We start from the raw sequence: 19,942 nt of genomic DNA, 5'->3' as shown, positions 1-19,942 counted from the left end.
TGTGTGCTCAAGGCGGCGAATTCTCCGTGCACGGATGCGCACATACATGCATTCGTACGTCAGTATATATGTACACTGGGAGGACGGAAAAAGTGTTTTCTCTTTTTTAATACAAATACTCGAAAGAGTCACTCCTTTACAGTGATCTGATCACGCGGCGACGAATTCACTCCAGGGGTGACCTTTTCAGTGCCAATTTTTTTCTTTTTTTTTGGGGGAGGAAACTGCTTTGATACAAACACGAAGAGGTTATCGGTTTTTTTTTTTTTTGCCACACATGTCATGCAGCACATTGCGCAGATGGCACCGCTGAAGGCGAACAGTTTTACTAACTCGTTTTAAAAAAAAAAAAGAATACGAAAGGAATGCGCAAAAATAAGGGATCACACGCAGGGGGAATAAAAAAGGAAAACCATCTTTCGGTGCCCCAAACCAATTCGATCAAAGTACATCACACATAAACAAATGACCTCATCGAATTGTAAAATGGCCAAACGCGGGAGCAGTTACGGCACCGTAAGTAAACACATACAGCTACACACGTGACGTGTAAAAAAGTACACGAATGGCATCTTATCCTCCCGCTTCCTCCCTGCATAGCATTTGACAAATCTGTACGAAAAAAAAAAAAAAAAATTCACAACTCAGGATGCCATAGTCGTCTTCAAGTCATCTACACACTGAAAGGTAAAAAGGAGGGAAGAAGGAAAAATATAACAACTGGGCAGATAAGATGAATTGCTCATTAAGCAGTGTTCCACTTGTTTGTCCCATCACGTTGGGTATGTATTTTTGTGCCCCTCTTTGGGCTTCCTTTCCATTTCCGTCTTACGTTTCCAAATATTTTTATTTCGTTGGCCTGGGATTCGATCTGCCAAGTGTGTGGAGGGGAAAACGGACCGGTGTGTTGACATACACAGGTGTGAGGTACTGTTGTGTGGGTGGTGCGCTGGTTGCGTCCGTACCAGGGCCAGGATGTTCCGCTCCGTGTCATCCTCCGTGTTCTTTATTGTGTTCCGTATGGCTTTCAAGTTGTCGTAAATTTTCTGTAAGTTATACTTGTTGTTTGGTTTCTGCGCAGGAGGGGGAGGAAAAAGGGGCACAATGCAGGGCATTTTTTGTAGACCACCACGATGGGGACAACACAGTGGACATATCAAATGAAGCAACAATGACGGTGTCGCACTGATCGGGAAGCTCTCCCTCTTACATATTCCCCGAAGGAGCTGACGTAACTCTTGGTGTTTTCTACCAAGTCCGCGTTGTGTTTTCCCTTGAGCAGCTGTACAGGTGGGAAAAAAAAGGCAACATGGTTACCACACGAGCAAGTGACCATACGAATAAATGACGCAACGACGGTTCAATCACCACGTTGCACAGAGCCACACACGGGCATATCATTTTTCTTCCAATTACTGCTAGCAGTTTGATCATCCTGCTCTTGCTGCGTTCCACCTGATGAAAAAAAAAAAATAGCAAAATACGACCATGTTCATGCAAGTGCTTCATCTGGACGGGAGACGAACGCATGCCGCCCTCACACTTCCTGGAAGCAACCACCCATCCGTGTATAGTGAAGAACACGTTGAAGCTGCAGTTCACTTAGTCCACCGTTCCATTCCTGCACTTACTTCTTCCTCACTTAACCAATTTTTATTTTCTGAGGGCACACTTGCACTTTCATCGGATACAGATGAACGGGGTGATGAAGAGGTGTAAGACGATTCTCCTTTTGCATGCCTTTCGTTAGTTATTTTTTGTTTCCTCTTCGTCGTGCATTTCTTTGTTGGACCATCAAGTTCTGCGCAGCCTAGTTGGGCGTCATCACCTCCATGCTCTTTATCGCCATCGCAGAAGCTGGAATTTATGTGCTGCAGGGGGGGTAAGTATTGTGCATGGTGGGATAAAAAATGGGGACGATTAACTTAACTGGGTATGTGAAAAATTGTCCTATGGGCCACTTTTTTTTTTCTCATATGTTTGTTGGTTACATCGTTCAGGGTGTGCAGCTGATGCTCGATGACTCGGATCTGCCGTGGGGAGAGGAGGTAGGGAAAAAAAAAAAAAAAAAAAAAAGGGAACCAAAATGTGTATAAAAGAAGCAGACGAAACGACTAATAGGAGATACACGTAACGGTACAATTGGCCAGGTAAGCCCACCTTCTCGTGCAGCCTGTTGTGGTAGGACTCGTCGGGGTTCTCTTCCAAGTTCGCTTCTTCCTTGTCTAAATTAGTGGGAGGTCTATCCTTGACTGCTTGAGTAGCCTTTCCCTCCTCCCTCCTGTGAAGAGCCTTCTCCTTATTACTGTTCTTATGCTTATCTACAATTTCGATGTAAGAAAAAAAAAAAATAAAATAAGGGAGGGAAGGGTAACTCCATCGTGGCGACTGCTCAAACTGTTGGGGGATTCTCTTTCACCTCCGTTCGTTTACTTCCACTTACCCGTTTTGTGGTGGTCTTTAATTGCACCTCCGGGGGGGACATCACCTTTCTCGTCCTGCCATTAAGGAAAAAAAAAAAGAGGCAAATGTACGCTTAGCAGATATAGGTGGAAGCACAGTCGGCACACCACTTGGCCACAGACAACCATCGACGCAGGAACGTGTGAAGAAAACTCACGTGATCAAATTGGCAATGCAGGTTGTTCAGACACAGGGCCAGATTTTTTTTTCGCAAATTTTTCAACATAATCGAGTGGTTGTGCAGTTCCTCCTCCAGGTGGTTGATATCGTCTTCGAGGATGATCCTGGACGGCTTGCACGAGCTGCAGAGACGGGGAAAGAATGTGTAAAACGAATGAACGACTCACCCATAGAGGAGAGGAAACACACATGGTGCTTCCCCACCGAACGCATTGATCAATCCCAAACGGTTCGCCATTGTGAAGCGAAGGGAACGAACCAGTTGGGGTTGCTCCTGTCCGTGTTAAAGATGTGTGCCTTCACGTTCTTCATTTTTTTTCGCAGCTCGTTTATCTTAACCACGATGTGGTTTATCTGTAAGGGCAGTTGTGTAAGCAGACTTGTGAGCAGCGTCGACCGTACTCATGTGCACACAACAAGAACGCGCTTAAATCGAGTGCACCATCGCAGGTGCACAGGGACATTCCGGTACCTCCTCGAAATTCTCGTTGACTAGCTCCTCCAGGCTGGTCACGTAGAGCAGCTTCTCGTTCGGGGTCTAAGTGGTGAATAGAAAAGTGGTGAATAAAACAGGTGAATAAAACAGGTGAATAAAACAGGTGAATAAAACAGGTGAAGTGAAGTAAAGCGATGGGAAGAACTTGTCCTAATGGGACGACGGTTCGGCACCCCCCCAAACAGTGCACTTACGTATTCATCCTCCAGGAGGAGGAACTTTATTCGTTGAAAAAGCTCATCGATGAGGTTCTTCAGGTTAAGGTAAAACACGTTTATAGTTTGGTGGCCCTGCGGAAGAAGGAGGGGTCGTCACGGGTTAGGGTTGTTTCTTTCAGTTTGCTCTACCTCACTTGGGTTATGACGTTTGTGTGGTGAAGCAGATATAGGTTTGTCCGTGCCGAATGGGAGGGAGACCTACCTCTATGACGACGTTCTTCGTCTGCATGAACACACTGTCGATGGCATCCGTGGAGACATCCCCTCTGCTCAGATTAAACAGAACCTCCCTATTAACGTCCTTCTGCTTTTTCAGCACTTTGATCTCTTGTCTGTATTTTTCATTCTCCTCATTCAGGTTTACTATCTGCCTAGCGAGGATTTTTTTTATCCCATTTATGTCATAGCTTGAAAGGATTGCTTTTCCGAGGGCTGTCATTTGGTTTCGGAGTTTTTCGTTTTCCTCCTCCAGTTGCCCGTTCAACTGTTCGTAGTTCACTTTGCGGAAGTTCACTGGGTCGTAGTGCGTCTGCTTGTTCTTCGCGATGACTTCACGCAGCCGGTTGCACTCGTTCTGCGAACAAACAGGATGTGATTACAGGTGGACAGGTAGGATGTGATGACAGTTCACTCTATGGGGAGGTGTTCCCCCCGATGCGCACTCCTGCCTACCTTGTACAGCCGGGCCAACTCGCTCAAATTCCACTTCTCCCCGTTTATGGATCGAATTCTACTGGTTAGCCTTCCAATTTTACTATTCAAAGAAGTAATCTGATCACTCAGGGGAGATCCAACGTCCGCCACCCTGCTAGACACATCCGTGGAACACTTATTTACGTAGCTGTTCATATCTTCATTGAAGTCCCCTTTGTATGCATCACCTGAGTTGCTGTTTTGCCCTATGAACATTCCACTGTGGTGAGTTCCATGAGGGAGGGTAGACGCAAAGGCTTGTATAACTCTCTGATCTCCTACCACCCCAGGGATGCAACCCCCCTGTGGTGGGAAACTATATGTTATTTCTTGTGTGCACATAGGGGTGGTGGTAGTATTCCTTGAGTGGGTCCTCACTGGAACGGATTTCTGTCTACCTAGGGAAAACTTATTTAAGGGAGACACAGACCCCTTCCTGTTCGTTCCATCCTGTGATTGACGCCGCAGCGATTTGGTTCGAATGAAAATGTTGCTGCTGGGGAAACGAGTTGTTGCTTTGCTGGGTGAGGAAAGGAGAAAGGGACTTCCCCGTCTGTCAAGTGAATACTTCTTAGATCCATTCGTCTGGTCAGCACTCCCCCTCATCGACCCGTTGGGGTAAATTAATATTTCCGTTTTGTTCCCCATTAACTGTTTCCTTCCGTGGAGCTGCTTATTCTTTACGGAGCTGTTGCAGAAGAAGTTTTTTTTCGCCGAACTCGCTCTGGGTGGCACGTGGAAAGACTTCCTCTGCGGATGGGACAATCGTTTGGGATGACCGACGGTGCTGATCCGTATCGACGCTGAAGCGGGGGTTTTCGTCACGTCATAGTTTGCGTAGTTCATTTGGGTACCATAATTGGGGTGACCACTATGCTGGATGTGGCTTCCATAGTTGGTTTGTGTGCCATAATTGGGCTGACTGCCGTACTGGGGGGTGCCGCTCCAATTCGTATGGACTGCCTGACTGGCGATGCCCTGCTGACCCACGTAACTCCCCACGTCCCCCGTGCCAACCAAGTGGAAGCCCCCTTCATCGGGTCGTTTTAGCACACCCCCCACTTTATCAGTACCGCTTCCAACCACGTAGCCGTTTCCATCCACAATGAGCGACTCCTGAGCAAGGTAAGGATGCGTTCCGTTGTTTACACCTTCCTGAAGATACACTTGTTGCCCCTGTGCCGAATCAACGTAACCACCACTGCTGTGTCTTGCCTCATCCACGAAGCAGACGCTTTTGTTACTCACACTGTGTCTATTTCCTTCCTGTTGCGCGAGTCCAATAAAGTCGTTGTTTTCGCAGGAGCCTGGGATTTGTCCCTCCGTCTGGTACACGTAGAAGGTTTGTTCTGTTTGCGGCGTGACCTGCACGCCTGTGGTTGACGTTTTAGCAGTCAGAGCGTTACCCCCGTTTGGACCACTACTAACGTGGGAAGCTCGCCCCTTTCTCCGGAACACTACACCTTGGTTACCGCTGTTCAACGTAGTCCATTTCGCATCATTAGGGAGTCCCCCTTTGGGAGGTGCTCCACCCAATTCGTCCTTCGCATTCCATAAGTTCTGTTCACGCATCGCTGAGCTTGAGCGCCCTGTACAGGTGGATTTTTCTTCGCCGTTTTGCTTACCCTTAACTTCCCTCATCGATGCTTTACGCTCTTCCTCCACCTTCTCCTGAATTCCCTGCAACAGCGTCCTCGTGAGCTTGTTCAGTATGTGGCTGTCTGCAAGTTTTGTAGTCACCCGTTTCTTTGCGTCTCCCCCGTGACTGCTTCGTCTTTCTCTCCTCGAGGTGCCCACTCCATCGTAGGGTTCCCCCATTCGAACGTCACATGCTGGTTGAGGTGTCTGGTCTCCCACCTGGTCATCGCAAAAAAGTTCGGACGTCTGCTCGACCAGGTGAGTGCTTCGCCTTCTCCGTTGTGTGTTGTTTTCCTCTGGGTAGAATGGAGCAGCAAATTCGCTAGTCGCTCCGTCTACTTCCCCCATTGATTCACCTTTTTTAAGTTTCACCGGGCACGAATATCCTTTGCTCATGTCCTTAATAAACGTGTGCGAACTCGCCTTCATGCCGCCCCATTCGTTCAGCACATTCGCGTTACCTTCCGTGACGGTATTCCTGTTGTAGTGGTGCAGGTTATTCGCGTCTGCCTGGGCCATTTTACCTTAACCCATGTGAGCATCACCCCGGAGAAACACTCCCTAAAAATACTCCCTACTAACACGCCTGTATGTCACCCGTAATGTTGCACACTGCTGCGCCTCCCAAAGGGGATGCAAAAGAGGAGACAACTGCGTGCACACAAATGGGCAGTCAAGCTGGCGACTTCCCAAGTTTTTGCAAAACGCCTGAACGGGTCAGGTAAAAATGGATCAAAATTTTTCACAAAAAAAAAAAAAAAAAAAAAAAAGGCAAACTGGATTACCACACAGATAAAGGGGAAAAAACATTTGCATGCATATTTGTACCATTCGGACGCATACGAAGACGCATATGGAGACGCGCACACCGAACAACCGCCCAACAAAAGAGCAGCCACAACACACACAACTAGTTGGCCTGCCCCCCAGGGGGGGGAATACGCCCGTGCATACGGCGCCTCGCACGCACACACCGCTTGGGGGAAGTGGCACCGTCCAGCTGGCAACCGTTTGCGCGCATCGTCCGACTGTATATCACTGGTACATTTACACCTACTTAACCGTATTTATACTTTTTGCGTTTTTTGCGTTTTTCACATTTGTTTAATAATACTTTACCAGCGTGTCATCCTTATGGCCACTCCAGCAGAGGGGCATACAGCGTTGTTACACACACATACACACGTGGGGTGGTGGGTGGCTCCCCCTGTTTGCGAAAAAATAATTGCGACCTTTGCGCGCTCCCTCCTGTTTTGGAGCAAAGTTTTCTTTTTCAAACGTGTAAAAATTAATTTATTAACAATTACAAAAAAAAAAAAAAAGAAAAAGAAATGTGCTTGATAAATGAAGAGGGGTATAGCACACATAGACGTGAGCACACCAAAGCACAGACGCACTCATTCAGTTATACTCGTGTGAGACCATTTGACTGTACTCTCTCACGGGAACAAACACATGGAATCGGCAGACCAGGACATATGTCCTCCGTGTGTCACATGCCAACCAGGATTCGCTTTTGGGGAAAAAATTAAAAAAAAGTTTCCACTGTTGCGTTTCCAATGTTGCGTTGTACTTTGTGGCTTAGAACAAACAAAAAGGGAAATCGGCAAGTTGTACCTGTGGCGCCATGGGGTAAGGCACACACTGCATATAAGCTTGATTTTACGAAGGAATAGAACCAGCTCTACCATGCAGGCACATCCTTAATCGGGGGAATGCAAACCTTTCCGTATGTGGTACACACCCAATCTTGTTTAGCAAATCTGGTTTGACCGTTGGGCCCTTCCCCCACGACATCATCCCTGAGGGGTTGAATACACTGGTAGTGTTGCTTCCGATGGTGATAACAACTATGCTGGACGGACAGGCGAAGAAACGGCCACCTCACTGCATCGACTTCTGGAGCATCTTTAACTTTTGCTTCTCCTTCTGCTTAATTTTTTCCTGCTGTTTTTTTTTTATATTTTCCTCTCTCTCCACAATGGCAATAATGTCGTCGATTTTCTCTCGTTTTTTTTTTTTCTTCGACGTCATGCTGAGCAGCATTTTTAATTTTTCGTTCACGGGGATGGGCTAACAGGCAGAAGGGGAAAAAAGGGAAGAGAAATATGCAGGGAAATTTGAAGAATAATATACGGGTAAATGTTAAGTGAAATTATCGCATGGGTAACTTCACCAAAGGCACGGCAGCCAAAGTGAGTTGGCCACGCAGAGCACTGTGTTAAAATGGGCATGGCGTTTCACCACTTGTTCGTTCCTCCACTTACGGTTTTTTCCTTCTGGTGGGGTGTTCCTGCCTCGCCGTTGGCCCCCTCGTCAACCTTCTCTCCAGGGGTAGTCACACCCAGCTCCTCCCTCTTGAGTGAATCGTTCAGTTCTTCCTGCTTTTTCTTTTCCTTTTTCTTCTTGTCTTTTTTTTTCTTCTTCTCCTTTTTCTTTAGCTTGTCTTCATTATCCCCTCGTCCTGGTTTTCCACTTCTGGGCCATTCGCATCTACACCTGTAGGCGTAGCCCCTCCTCCTCCATTGGCATCCCCTGGTACAGTAATCTTAACTGAATCAACTCCATTTGGGAGCTCCTCCCCATCCTGCACTTCCTTTTCCGCGCTGGGATTATATGTGCTTGTAAATTCAAGTAAGATATTTTCCAGTTTATTTTTTTCTCTTTCCTTTTTGTATTTTTTTTTTTTCTCCATTTGTTTTTGTTTAGCTAGATTGTTAATCCCATTGGCACTTCCATTCTGCTTCTTCTTTGCATTAGGAGTGCTCGAAGATTTGTTGTTTTTTTTTTCCTTTTCGGGGATGTTTCCCTGCGTGGGTTGGTCGGCGTCCTCTTTGTCTTCCTCACTACTATCATCACTATATTCGTCCTCTTTTTTTTTTTTTTTCGTTTTTTTCTTTTTCTTCTCCTTGTTGTTATTTGCTCCGTTCTTCTGCTGATCCTTCAGCTTCTCCACTTCGTAGAAGAACTCGTCGTACTCGTCCACCATGTCGGCCCAGGAGGAGTACTTGCTTATCTGGGGGGCAAAAATAGGGATCAAAATGGTGTTACGAAAAAATGCATAAAAAAATGCAAGGGCGAAATAACGCACAGGCACAATACACGCGCCCGGGGCAGATTCGTTGAACCGCCGCACTCACATCGAAGGAAAAGGTGCTAATATCCTTCTTCTCATTTTCCTTCTTCTGCTGGCTCTCCTTCAGCTGCTTTGACTTCCTCTTTATCTTATCTTCCTCTCGGAGGATCTGAAATATGTTGTTCTTGGCGTTCATTTTTGTGGCTCTTTAAGTGACTCACACGGTAGGGAGGGGGTACAACTAAGCACCTTCGTATTCACTTGGTAGAGTGTTCTTGTCTCTGTTTATGAAGAATCGTGTAGACGCTTAGCGTGCTGCCCTTCCTACTGTGCGGAAGGGAGTATACCTTGCACGCTGCTTGGAACTACGTCCAGCTCTACACAGTTCACTTCCAACGTAGGAGAGAGCAACGTTTCGCGTATCCTCCAGCGGAACGATGCATAAAACGGCCTATCCAAGCGGTTCACTTAAAACGCTACAAAGGGAAGCGCTTCAACTGTGGTACAAATAACTGGTGATGCTCTGCCAAAAATACGGGACAGCAACACATGCCTAACTGAATGAACTATCCTGTGGAGAACCGCACAGGCATGTATCGCAGTATGGGTAGAGGTGCACTCACTGGACGGACTGGGCAGGTTCGTAAAAACTGATTCGTAAAGTTAGAAACGCAAATGGGTAGGCAAACAGTAAGGCAAATGGGCAAGCAAAGTGGCAAGCAAGAGAGGGTTGTTCCTTCTCTTCTAACAGTGTTGAGTGCACGTTCGTGCTATTTCGTGGCCAGGGCTTGAATGAAAAAAAAAAAAAAAAAAAAAAAAAAGTGAAGCAAAGCGAAGCGATGTAAAGTATAAGGAAGGAGCTACGCTATCAACGCTGCAATGCTATAACGATAAAATGAAAAAAAAAAAAAAAAAAAAAAAAAAAAGCTGTAATGCCATTCAGCTCCTATCTTCACAAAACTGCGTGCGGAGTGTATGCGTGAACGAATGGTTATTATTACCCCTGTTTCCATTGACGACCCCGGAAGAATGATTGACGGCTCAACGGGTGGGGAGAATGCTCTACGGGTAGTGCTTTATGGATCCTTCGCGCTGCCTTGACGTCTGTTCGGGGTAGCGTTTCAACCCTTTGCTGCTTTATCCTTAGCATTGCCGCAGATACCGCACCGTTGCCCCTACATAAATTTTCCCTATTTTAGCGCTTATTTGTTAGGCGTGTCAAGCCTTTTTTACCCTTCATCCTTTTATCGCACCTTTTCTACGCCTACATATATACGGAGCATTAATTCCTCTTCTGTGGCACTAAAATTCCAACCCATTTTTTTTCCCTTTACCAGGAAGTTTGAGCTGAACGTGGGTCCCGCACCCTCACCCAATTAGCTATTTATTTATTCATTTATTTTATTTTTTGTAAATACATCTTTCGCGTAGAACAATGTGGAGGGGATCGTGACTCCAAAGGGCGAAATATTCCCCAGCGCAGGAGGCAAAAGCAAGCAAAATCCAGTTGGGCCACTCCGCCTGGGTGGCCATCCATTCACGCACCACCGTGTAGTTGGCAAGGAAGGTTTCCTCTTCATTATTTCACCTCATCGTTACTTGTGAGGATGTGCCGATCTCCCTGCTGTTACTCCGTTGGGGCGCTCCCTGTCTGGGTGCCTTCCCCCCCTCCCAGGAAAAATGGATTATCTCTGTGAAGGAGTACTAGGAATGATGTAAAAAAAAAAAAATGCAAAATGGTCACTCGGAAAAGCGCATCGGCGTCCACTTTTCTTGTGGGGGTCCCGATCACCGTTGGCCAATCGTTACGTGTACATACAGTGGGAACACTTAACCGTCCCATAGGGGGGTGGAGGTTAAAACACGCCCCGTGTATTAAACGACAGTTGTAAAGTTTCCACTTGAAGAAAAGAAAAAATTAAAGGCATGCATTTTAACTTGAGTTATTTTTTTTTTGTCTCTCCCTTGTCTAGCAACATATACTGAATTGTTTCCCCAGTTTACACACCCCCCTACAAGGTTGTCTGTTCCTGTCGTTTACTTGTACTATCGTGTGTGTTTTACTTTGCACACCATTTGGACCCCGTCTCCGCTTGTCCCTCTTGAATTCCCCCCGCTCAACCATGAACGCTCAAGCGCTTAAAGAGAGCGATATGAACGAGATGATTTTGGGCCTCATGAAAGACAAGAAGAAGAGGGGCACCATGGCGAGGAAGAAAAAAACGAAGAAAAGACCCCCAAAGGGCAGCTTAACCAAGGAGGAAATAAAGAGGTTGGGTGAGGAATAAATGGAAAGGAAAGACAACACACGTGCGTCGAAAAGGAAAAGGAAAAGGCTATGTGTGCACTGTAAATGTGCTGACCTGTTCAGGTGATTTTTTTTTTTTTTTTTTTCACACTGCTTTATCGCTTCACCACTTCAGTAATGCTGAAGCCGCCTTCAAACGACAAGAGCAAATATACAGGGACGAGGAGGCACGCACGCTGCAGTACATAAGAGACGAGGCTGCGAGCAAAGAGAAGGAGGTACTCCCTATCATGTGTGTTTCCTTTTGGGGGTGGGCCCATCCAATACATCGATCCGCGCGCCTACGCAAAAGTGCACATGTACAGCTGCTCATCTATTTACCTGCTTTTTGGCCCCGCTCCCCCCAACAGCTAAACGACTACTACGTGTACTGCCAAAAGTTTAAAAATGAATACAAGACGAATTTCAACGAGGCGTTAAAGCAGTCGGAGGTAATCCTTTCCGCATTGTGTCCAACCCGTTTGGATGCCCCCACCAACGTCGACCGGTACAAAACGGAGAATCGCTTCACCATTCCTCCGTCCAAACCCACTGCAGGAAATGCGAAAAGAACTTTCGAACCTCCGTACTGAGTACCTGGACCTCAAGTTACTCCTTGGTGCGTAAAAAGGAAAAAAAAAAATAGCTTCTTACATGGGGATGCGTTCCGAACGGCTCGCTAGTCCCCCTCTAATCTTCCTCTGTGTGCCCCCTCTAACCCCCCTGTGTGTATCCCCTCCACCCCCCACCCCAGAGGACCAAAGAAAAATGGAACTCAACGGCATGTTCAATTTTTACAAAAAAAAACTGCTGGACATCAAAGCCCACTGCGTCAGCCAGACGTTCTGTGACGAAAACTTGAAAAATATCGTCTACGAAATTTTGAGGGTCATCCATTAGGTGGTCCTGGGGTTCTCATCAGGCCAATCCTCGTCCTGACGTAACCTAAATATAATCCCCATTTAACTTGCTTCTTTCTTTTCCCTTTTCGTTGCGCTCTTTTAAATGTTTGCAGTGGGGGATGCATCTGCACATGGGGGTAATAACTGAGTATCGCCTGGGTGGCGCCTCGGTGGCGCCTCGGTGGCGTATCTAACCGTCCCACGTCTCGTCGTACACCCCACGCCGAGGCTGCCCAAAGAGCTGAACCAAAATGATGTTCTGCCCATCTGACACGAATCGAGAAACCAACTTAAACTTCAGCTTCGTCCTTTCTTTATAACTCTCCTGGGCGAATACGAATGCATTTAAAATCTGCGAGCGGAGGAGGATTTTCTCCAATTTTTTTTTTTTTTTCTCGTCCACGTTTACAATGCTCGTAATGATAACACAGTTTTCGTTCACACTGTTAAGTTTTAGGAAATCCATGTGTAAGAATTTTATCCTCCTCGACATGGCGAGGGGGTCATCGCTTCTGTTTTGAAATATTCCATCGTTGGAGAATAGAGCGTTCAGTTCATGTGTTCCTAACGCACTAAAATGGGAAGGAGCATCCCCCCCTCCACTTCGAACCGATTTGTCCACCCCTTCTCTGGACAAAGGGACCTTTCCCCCCACCTGCACACCCTCCTCATCAACAGACCTCGGCATGGTCAGAAAGAGTCTCTTCAAATTTGCATTAGCTTGTCTTATGTGATCCTTACTATCGTCAACCCCAAGGAGGAACACCCTATCGGTGAACTTCCCTGGCGTCATGTTCACTTCATTTAAAGCTTCCCAAAACGTAGAAGGGGAATGCATAGGAAAGGACACAATGGGGTAGTTAATACTGGGGGAACCACAAGGGGCAGTCATTAAAATGGAAAATATTTCCAAAATAATGCTTCCATCATTACAGAAGGGATCCAAAAAATAGAGGTTTTTTCCCCCATTGGTATAATTAAAAATGTTAATTCTGAACAATGCGGAAGCTATGATTGTGCTTTTTAATGAGCTGTCACTTTTGTGTGCAATGTACAAACGTTTGTTTAAGTCATTACTTATGTTTACACTAATTTTTAATTCGTTGTAACGGAAGAGGACATGTATTTTTAGCGGTTGGAGAGAGGATGGATTGAGTTTTTTCTTCTTCAAAAGAATATTTTCATCTCCGTTTTTTTCTATATACACTTGTTGCTGCTTTTTAATCACGTTCAGGATGATGTTTTTAATCATGCAGGTGTGGAACAGCCTTGACTTTATGCTTTTCACATTTATTTGTGGCTCCGTGAAGACACTGCTGAAGGGGATATAGGCAGCCCAGTTAATGTTCCTCACGTCATTTATGAAGTTATTCTCATACGCGCAGTACGAATTATGTAACAGCAATCGGATTTGTTCCACTGTTCTGCTCGTTAGTAGCAGCTTGTATATGTATTTCAAATTGGACTCCACTTCAATGCTGTTTTCGCTAACCACGTGGGGATATTTCTCGTCATACGTTTTCTCCAGCGACAGGACATTGTCGTTCTTATACGGCACGACGCATACATATTTGTGCAGGTCACCTTCATCCCTGCAGTGTGCCACACTGCTGTTGCTGTTCCTGCTACTGTGGAGCCGCTTCTTCCATGGTGTCCCCCCTTTTGAATGTACAAAACTGTTGCGCCAAGTGAGTTGTTTCAGCCGTGGGGGAAGTCTCACCATATTGTCGTTTCACCCACAATGTGTTTCATTTTGGCTAGCTTTTTTTTTTTTTTTTTTCATCTCCTTTTTTGATATTTTGCCTGACCTGTTCATAACTTTTTTGAAAAAAAAAAAAAAAAAAAAAAAGTAATCACCCTGTGAGTGCACAATTTCGAAATGGCTACTTGTTACCGCTGTTCCCGTGCGCTCCGAGGGGCGGAAAATAAGTAAACTCGGCTAGGAACCCACTTGAGGGGAAAACAAAAACTGCATTCTGACTACATCCATTTGAATGTAGGAACATTTTCACCGTTTTGACAAGCGGCACGCGCTACTGTGCAAAGTTGTGGTGTTCATACCGGCGTGTGTTGCACCAACGTGAAGTTGTTTTTTCCGCGGTTTTGAATTTTCCCAAGTGGAGGTTCATCCAGGGGGGAGAAAAAGGAGGCAACATCAATGATTAGGAGAGAGGTCTATCAAGAAGGTACCAGCATTATCCTGCCAGGTGAACACTTCCAACTCCCTTCATCACATTCACCCCCCTTGCACAACTTCAAACCTCTACACTTCCCATGGAAGTAATAATCAAGAGGCCCTACATCGAAGTATTCGAACGGATACTGAAGCTCTTCACATCGGTGAGCGAACATCTACACCTCCGACTCACGCGCAGCAAGCTAGAGCTCATCGGGTCCAACAGCTTAACGAACGAGTTAATAATCCACGTAGACAAAAAGTTCTTCTCCCTGGGCAATGTGAACTGTGATGAAAACAGTGCCAGTGGATCCCTCAGCTCGAAAGACTTATACCACTGCCTGTTTAGCTACCAAATAACAAGACTGTTAAGGAGTGATGGGAATTCCCACTTGGGGAACTACGAAAGGGGCGAGCAGGGCAGGTTGGCACCGACCTGGGGAGGGGGAACTGTTCACTCCAGCGCGAAGCGTGACAACCATGTTGGTGGTAACAGCGGTTGTGGTAGCGGTGTACCCCACGGTGATGACAGCGTTAATCGCCCTTGTGGCACCGCAGAGGTGTCCAAACTGATTCTCAAATTCAACACGAAGAACGGCACCCTCGAGGTGGTGGTGAAGTTTAAAAAGCGCAACACACACTGCAGCGCGGTGCTTAAACTGAGGCCCTTCTGCAACCCACTAAAAAGTTACATGTATAAAAATGAATCCATTATACAAGTAGAACCCACTCTCTTTCTAATAAACTTGAAAGACCTAGCAAATGAGAGAAACGTTTTTCTAAAAAACACAGATGATTCCATTGTCCTTAGCGCCATAGAAACATCCGACTTCAGTCTCAACAGGGAAAAAATCAAAAGAGAGCATTTCTTTTACAACAATAAAAAAATATCCATCCCTTCTTGTAAGACCAAGTACTTTTTCAAAAACAAGAAATTTGAAGATCACAGTCTGGCACTTCCTCTCACTGAGTTGAAGCTCATTTTTAAATTCTGCTCAGACTTGAATTTGTTGTGTTTATTTGCCACCAAGAATTTTAAGGAAAATGTGGTCATCTGTTTTGGGGGTATTATTTCACGCATTCTGGAGAAGAATAGGAGGAGGATTTTTTCCCAGCGGCGTGGCAATAAGGGGGGAGGTGCAGAAGTGATGGAATATACACATTGGGGGGAAGCATCTCCCAAAATGGGGGAAAAAAACGGAATGTACGATCATAACATTTATACAAAGAGTTCTCTCCCATACAGAACTCTTCACCCACCAGCGCAAGAGGAACGATCACCCCAATCGTGCGTCTTCTACCTCTCCGATGAGAACAACTCAAGTGACGAATACGACTCGGATGTGGACGAAATAGACCAGCAGGCCCTTTCCTTTTCACCTGCACATGGTCAGGCAGATTTGTGCAACGATAAGGACATGCATTACAATAACATTATAACGGGGAGAATCCATTTCACGTCCTACTTCAACATGTCCTGCAACTTTAATGGAGACGACTTGGTTAGGAGTTACTTCGGAGGGTCTTCTTCACGGGAGGTGAAACGGATGGACACCCAGCATAGCAGGATGGAACGGGAACAACTGCCCCGTCCCCAAAGAGAATGCACACAGGAGCGATGCGAAGTGAACACCGATCAAAACGACCCAGAGGGAAATATTAGACAAACGTGCAACATAAAATCTGAGAAGGAGGAACGCCTGGACCGGTCAAACAAGAGGGGAGACCCCAATGAGCAGCACCCACGCCATGCGAAGAAATGCAGAAAAAAAGAACCAGTGCAACAAGGATCCTATCCTGACCTCAGAGAAGAGAAAGAAGCATACACGAAGGGGGTCACTCAGACGATTGAACCCCCTAGTGAGGATCTAAATTATGACATATTCATAAGAGGAAACAGAAAACAGGTGGACAACTACTTCACGATGGAGTCAAAGATGAAGGAACTGCAGAGGACTCTCGACAGGGTGGAAAAAATGGAACACCTGAACCGAAGACATGTGAACAAATCCAAAGGGGGAAGTCGTGGCGTAGCTTCTTCTACATTCCCTAACCGAATGGATGGAAAATTTGAAAAAGAAAAAAAGAAAAAAAAAACAGAAGCAGAAGCAGAATGTTTTCTTCCCAACTCGTGTGGAAGGAATAAAAGGGGGAGGAACTACTTGAGGAGGACATCGAGTGGTACGTGTGTACCCACCTGTGATAGTGCATCCGTAGAAGCAAACAGCCGCAGTAGTTGTGATTCCCGTTCTGTTCGGTGTAACTCTTTAGACAGCGACAATTTCTACTCAGCAGCCGACGCAGAAGATTCACTCTCCACTCCATCACCACAGATAAAACAGGAAGAGGAGTTCGAGAGCTACTTCAATAACGTCTACTCCAAGTACCATTGGTGTGATGATTTAAGTGACTTTAAGAGGAGGCTTTACCAAAGTGGTGACCAGGTCGTTCCTCGATGGTACGTACCACGTCAAAGTTGCAACCAAGGAAGGGGTTCTGAAAAGCGGCTTCCCTTACATACCTCCAGGAGTTCGCATTATAGGCGGTTAAGCGCAGACGCAGATGGGGTAGCCAACCCCTGGGGGGATGCGTATATGGAGGAGGCCTATCCGTACAGACAAAAACAGGACAATCGATTTGGTTGCCGCAAAGATGGAGGGCCGAGGAGGAGGCTTCCCTGGATGTCAAAGTAGAGCACAAGGTGGGAACGAACCACCGGAGGAGATAATCATTATTTCTTTTTTGTCAACGTGGAGAGGCGTTTTACCTGACTTGTTCATAACAGTTTGAAAAGGGAAATTGGCACGGTGGGTGATATGCCAAGCGGTGGCTATTGTTAGGATTGCCGAGACGGTTTCCTAGGCAGCTTTCAACACAGTTCCCTGCACCGTTAATTATAGCACTGTTGCTGCCTCCGCTGGGGAAGACCCTCCAGAGACGCAACGTCTCATCGGGCGAACCCGTGACGATGGATTCTCCATCCGGACTGAGAGCTCCATACAGAACACGCAGAGCATGCCCACTGAGGGCGGACACTTTTTTCAGCCTCGGGTATTTCCACAGTATTACCTGTCCAAGTGAGTAACTATGGGTAGACACAAACTCCTCTGCATGCTTGTTCCAAAAAATGTTTGAAACCTGCGAACTTGTGTGCAGTTCATGAAGACACTCCCCCGTGGAGGTGTCCCAAAAGAATATTTTTTTATCGGCAGACCCTCCCCCTGTAGCAAGCAAGTTGTATTTATGAGGAGACCAACTGATGGCCTTCACTGCAGCGGTATGCTTTGTAAGCTGAAACAGGGGAATACGTTTTCTGCAGTCCCATATGTAGACAGAGTTGTCATTAGAACCGGAAGCCAACTGCTTCGTTTTATAATTCCATTGAAGACCACAGACTTCCGAAGAGTGACTGATTAGCTGTGCGTAACTACTGTCCTTGCATCTGATATCTGAGCAGACAATCTTGTTGTCCTTACTGCCAGTGGTTAACGTGTCGTAGTACCATGCCAATGATCCAACTCTTCGTTTATGATTCCTGTACTTTCTCACCTTCACTTCTTTTTCCAGATCCCAAATTTGAACCACCCCGTTTGACAACCCAACAGCTAAGTGGTTGCCAAAAAAGTTCCACCTTAATGATGTTATGCTTTTTTTATTTTTTTTGTCCTTCTGTGTGTTTTTTTTTTTTTTCTCTTTTTTCTTCTTTTTTTTCCTTTTTAAGGTGAATACTTCTTCTCCCCTAGAGGTGTTTTCATTCCACACGCACAACTTATCGTGCAACCCCACGGCGATTACGTTTTGTCTTGACCAGTCTACTAAGTTCAGATAAAAGTCGTCTACCAAGTTTGGGGCGCTCAGTACTTTGTACGGCTCCTTGCTGATGCGTCTGCGTTGTTTTTCGTCCCTACTGCACAACTGTAGGGGGTAGCAAAGGTAGGGATCACTGCGGAGGGGGTCACCACCAAATGGGGTTCTACCAAATGGATCTCCTTCCTCCAGTTTAATATCCCTCCAGGCGTTTTCCAGCAAGATGTTACCACGTTCTTCTTCCGCCTGTATCCCCAACTGGGAGGTTCTACCCGTTTGGGGATTCAACTCACGTGTGATTTTCCGTCCGTGCAGCTTCGTCCCATTTGGGGGGTCATCCCCGATTCGATTCTTTTTATCACTTCTCCCCCCTCGCACCGGCAGAACAGTCCTCCTTATCGAATACTCATCAACATTTGCCCTAACCACACTGTGTCTGCTGAACCTCGTTTGGTACACGTACTTGTATTGTCCTTCTTCCTCCCCCTCTTCAGTTGATTCTCCCCCCAGCTCATCTTCGCTCATCCACACGTATTTGAAAATGCTCCTTTCGGCATCCCTTCTCGACGTGGAAAATTTGCCTCCCAAGTTGGAAAGAAGTCGAGACGGGTGTAATGACAGGGGAATTTTGAATTCTTCCCCTTTTTTGATGCGTATGGATTTCCACGTGGAGGGGTAGCCATCACCCAGGGGCGCCCCGCTCAAGGAGTCACCCGTCAGGGAGTCGCTCCACTGTGAATCACTAGCGGAGTCCCCGTCCGACCAGTCTTCCATTTTGGCTGTCTCTCCCTATCATCACACAGATATAGATTCGCCCCTTTTCCGAGGTCTTCAATTGGGATGGACAACGGGTGGAAGGACCTGTCCAGCTTTCCCAATTAGGAGACAGTTTCCCTTATCACCCCTTGGGAGACACGGCGTCCGGTCCGAAATAAGTGTGCAGGAGGCATTTCCCCTCTGGGTAACCCCTTTCCAAGGTGGGGAAAATTGCCAAACAGGGGAGGTGGTGATTCAGAAAGAAAAAAAAAAATTAGAGCAGTTACGCGATGTGGTACACGTGTATGGCACGCGGCGCACTTGGTCTGCTAACCGTATATTTGCTTTTTTTTTTTTTTTTTTTTTTTTTTTTTTTGCACCCTTTAGAAAAGCAAATCAACTACGGCGGCATTTCCCCTTGCACGGCGACTGCCGGTAAATGTTCACCCCCTCGTCGTGTCTCTAGGGGTCCCTACACATTGGTCCATTGCGGACGAACGTGCTCGGGAAGAGTCTGACGTGTTCCTGTTCGAAAGTCCATCCAAAATTGCCCTTTAGCAGGCGCAAAAGGTAGACACATTTCCGGGGACACCAATCCACTACATATTTTCTATGCCATTTTTTTTTCCCATTTTAACCGCAAAGCAGAGGTGAATCCCACCTGAGTTATTAAATTGTGTGTACAGAAAAAAAAAAAAAAAAAAATGGCATCCTCTTCACGGGGGCATACATGGAATGAACGGATGGAAATACAAGCTATTCAAAAAAGTTAAAGAATTTTTTTTTTTTTAAATATTATGAAATCCGAGTTTTACTAAACTTTTATCCAACAGATTCGTCATCACTTTTGCAACGCTGCCAACTTGTCTTCCGATTTGATCGCACAGTTGCGTCCTCTGCAATGGTTAAGATTTTCCCCCATTCACGTGGCACCTTCCGTGCTCAGTCTCTGCCTTCACAACACCTTAACATCGCGTCAGCCGACACGATAAAAATGGACGTGACAGCCGTTGCTGTGAATAAGCAGCAACTGCATAGTGCCTCCGCTAAACTGCAAAAGATGTTCTTCTCTCTTGGTACTTCATACAACACGTATCCTGAGTAGTACGCGGGGTATACCACGTCGTACGTGTAATATTCCTTGTAGTACATTGTGCTTATGGGTGGAGGTGAATTTTATCGGAAGGTGATTGGAAGGATGTTCCTGTTGCGTGTTAATCGAGGGGACGTGTCGCTTGAAAAAGGTGATC

At 46.2% G+C, this 19,942-nt stretch overlaps 7 protein-coding genes across 7 annotated transcripts; 2 read left to right on the top strand and 5 right to left on the bottom strand.

Moving 5' to 3' along the window:
• Nucleotides 1-644: 644 nt before the first annotated feature.
• PCOAH_00014430 (Uncharacterized protein) lies at nucleotides 645-6,207 on the bottom strand (the record flags this gene model as incomplete). The annotated part of the gene is made up of 15 exons (XM_020058252.1): nucleotides 645-680; nucleotides 833-871; nucleotides 966-1,073; nucleotides 1,211-1,282; nucleotides 1,417-1,455; nucleotides 1,632-1,871; nucleotides 1,992-2,030; nucleotides 2,161-2,321; nucleotides 2,444-2,498; nucleotides 2,621-2,765; nucleotides 2,903-2,997; nucleotides 3,116-3,181; nucleotides 3,334-3,429; nucleotides 3,560-3,931; nucleotides 4,030-6,207. The coding sequence occupies 15 exons, from the start codon at nucleotides 6,205-6,207 to the stop codon at nucleotides 645-647; spliced, it is 3,741 nt and encodes a 1,246-aa protein (XP_019913890.1).
• A 1,365-nt stretch (nucleotides 6,208-7,572) lies between these two features.
• On the bottom strand, nucleotides 7,573-8,960 carry PCOAH_00014420 (Uncharacterized protein; the record flags this gene model as incomplete). The annotated part of the gene is made up of 4 exons (XM_020058251.1): nucleotides 7,573-7,761; nucleotides 7,956-8,152; nucleotides 8,188-8,704; nucleotides 8,829-8,960. 4 exons carry the CDS (start codon nucleotides 8,958-8,960, stop codon nucleotides 7,573-7,575), a joined length of 1,035 nt encoding a protein of 344 aa, XP_019913648.1.
• A 1,927-nt stretch (nucleotides 8,961-10,887) lies between these two features.
• PCOAH_00014410 (Uncharacterized protein) lies at nucleotides 10,888-11,951 on the top strand (the record flags this gene model as incomplete). The annotated part of the gene is made up of 5 exons (XM_020058250.1): nucleotides 10,888-11,036; nucleotides 11,188-11,290; nucleotides 11,423-11,503; nucleotides 11,610-11,670; nucleotides 11,806-11,951. The coding sequence occupies 5 exons, from the start codon at nucleotides 10,888-10,890 to the stop codon at nucleotides 11,949-11,951; spliced, it is 540 nt and encodes a 179-aa protein (XP_019913679.1).
• Nucleotides 11,952-12,143: 192 nt separating this feature from the next.
• PCOAH_00014400 (Uncharacterized protein) lies at nucleotides 12,144-13,676 on the bottom strand (the record flags this gene model as incomplete). The annotated part of the gene is made up of 1 exon (XM_020058249.1): nucleotides 12,144-13,676. One exon carries the CDS (start codon nucleotides 13,674-13,676, stop codon nucleotides 12,144-12,146), a length of 1,533 nt encoding a protein of 510 aa, XP_019913713.1.
• A 551-nt stretch (nucleotides 13,677-14,227) lies between these two features.
• PCOAH_00014390 (Uncharacterized protein) lies at nucleotides 14,228-16,822 on the top strand (the record flags this gene model as incomplete). Its single annotated transcript, XM_020058248.1, has 1 exon — nucleotides 14,228-16,822. The coding sequence occupies one exon, from the start codon at nucleotides 14,228-14,230 to the stop codon at nucleotides 16,820-16,822; it is 2,595 nt and encodes an 864-aa protein (XP_019913725.1).
• Nucleotides 16,823-16,892: 70 nt separating this feature from the next.
• On the bottom strand, nucleotides 16,893-18,710 carry PCOAH_00014380 (Uncharacterized protein; the record flags this gene model as incomplete). The annotated part of the gene is made up of 1 exon (XM_020058247.1): nucleotides 16,893-18,710. One exon carries the CDS (start codon nucleotides 18,708-18,710, stop codon nucleotides 16,893-16,895), a length of 1,818 nt encoding a protein of 605 aa, XP_019913692.1.
• A 924-nt stretch (nucleotides 18,711-19,634) lies between these two features.
• On the bottom strand, nucleotides 19,635-19,844 carry PCOAH_00014370 (Uncharacterized protein; the record flags this gene model as incomplete). Its single annotated transcript, XM_020058246.1, has 1 exon — nucleotides 19,635-19,844. One exon carries the CDS (start codon nucleotides 19,842-19,844, stop codon nucleotides 19,635-19,637), a length of 210 nt encoding a protein of 69 aa, XP_019913789.1.
• Nucleotides 19,845-19,942: the final 98 nt, after the last annotated feature.

The sequence above is a fragment of the Plasmodium coatneyi genome, chromosome 6 (assembly GCF_001680005.1).
Source record: "Plasmodium coatneyi strain Hackeri chromosome 6, complete sequence".
NCBI lineage: Eukaryota > Apicomplexa > Aconoidasida > Haemosporida > Plasmodiidae > Plasmodium > Plasmodium coatneyi.
This window is presented reverse-complemented; position numbering and strand designations above follow the sequence as displayed.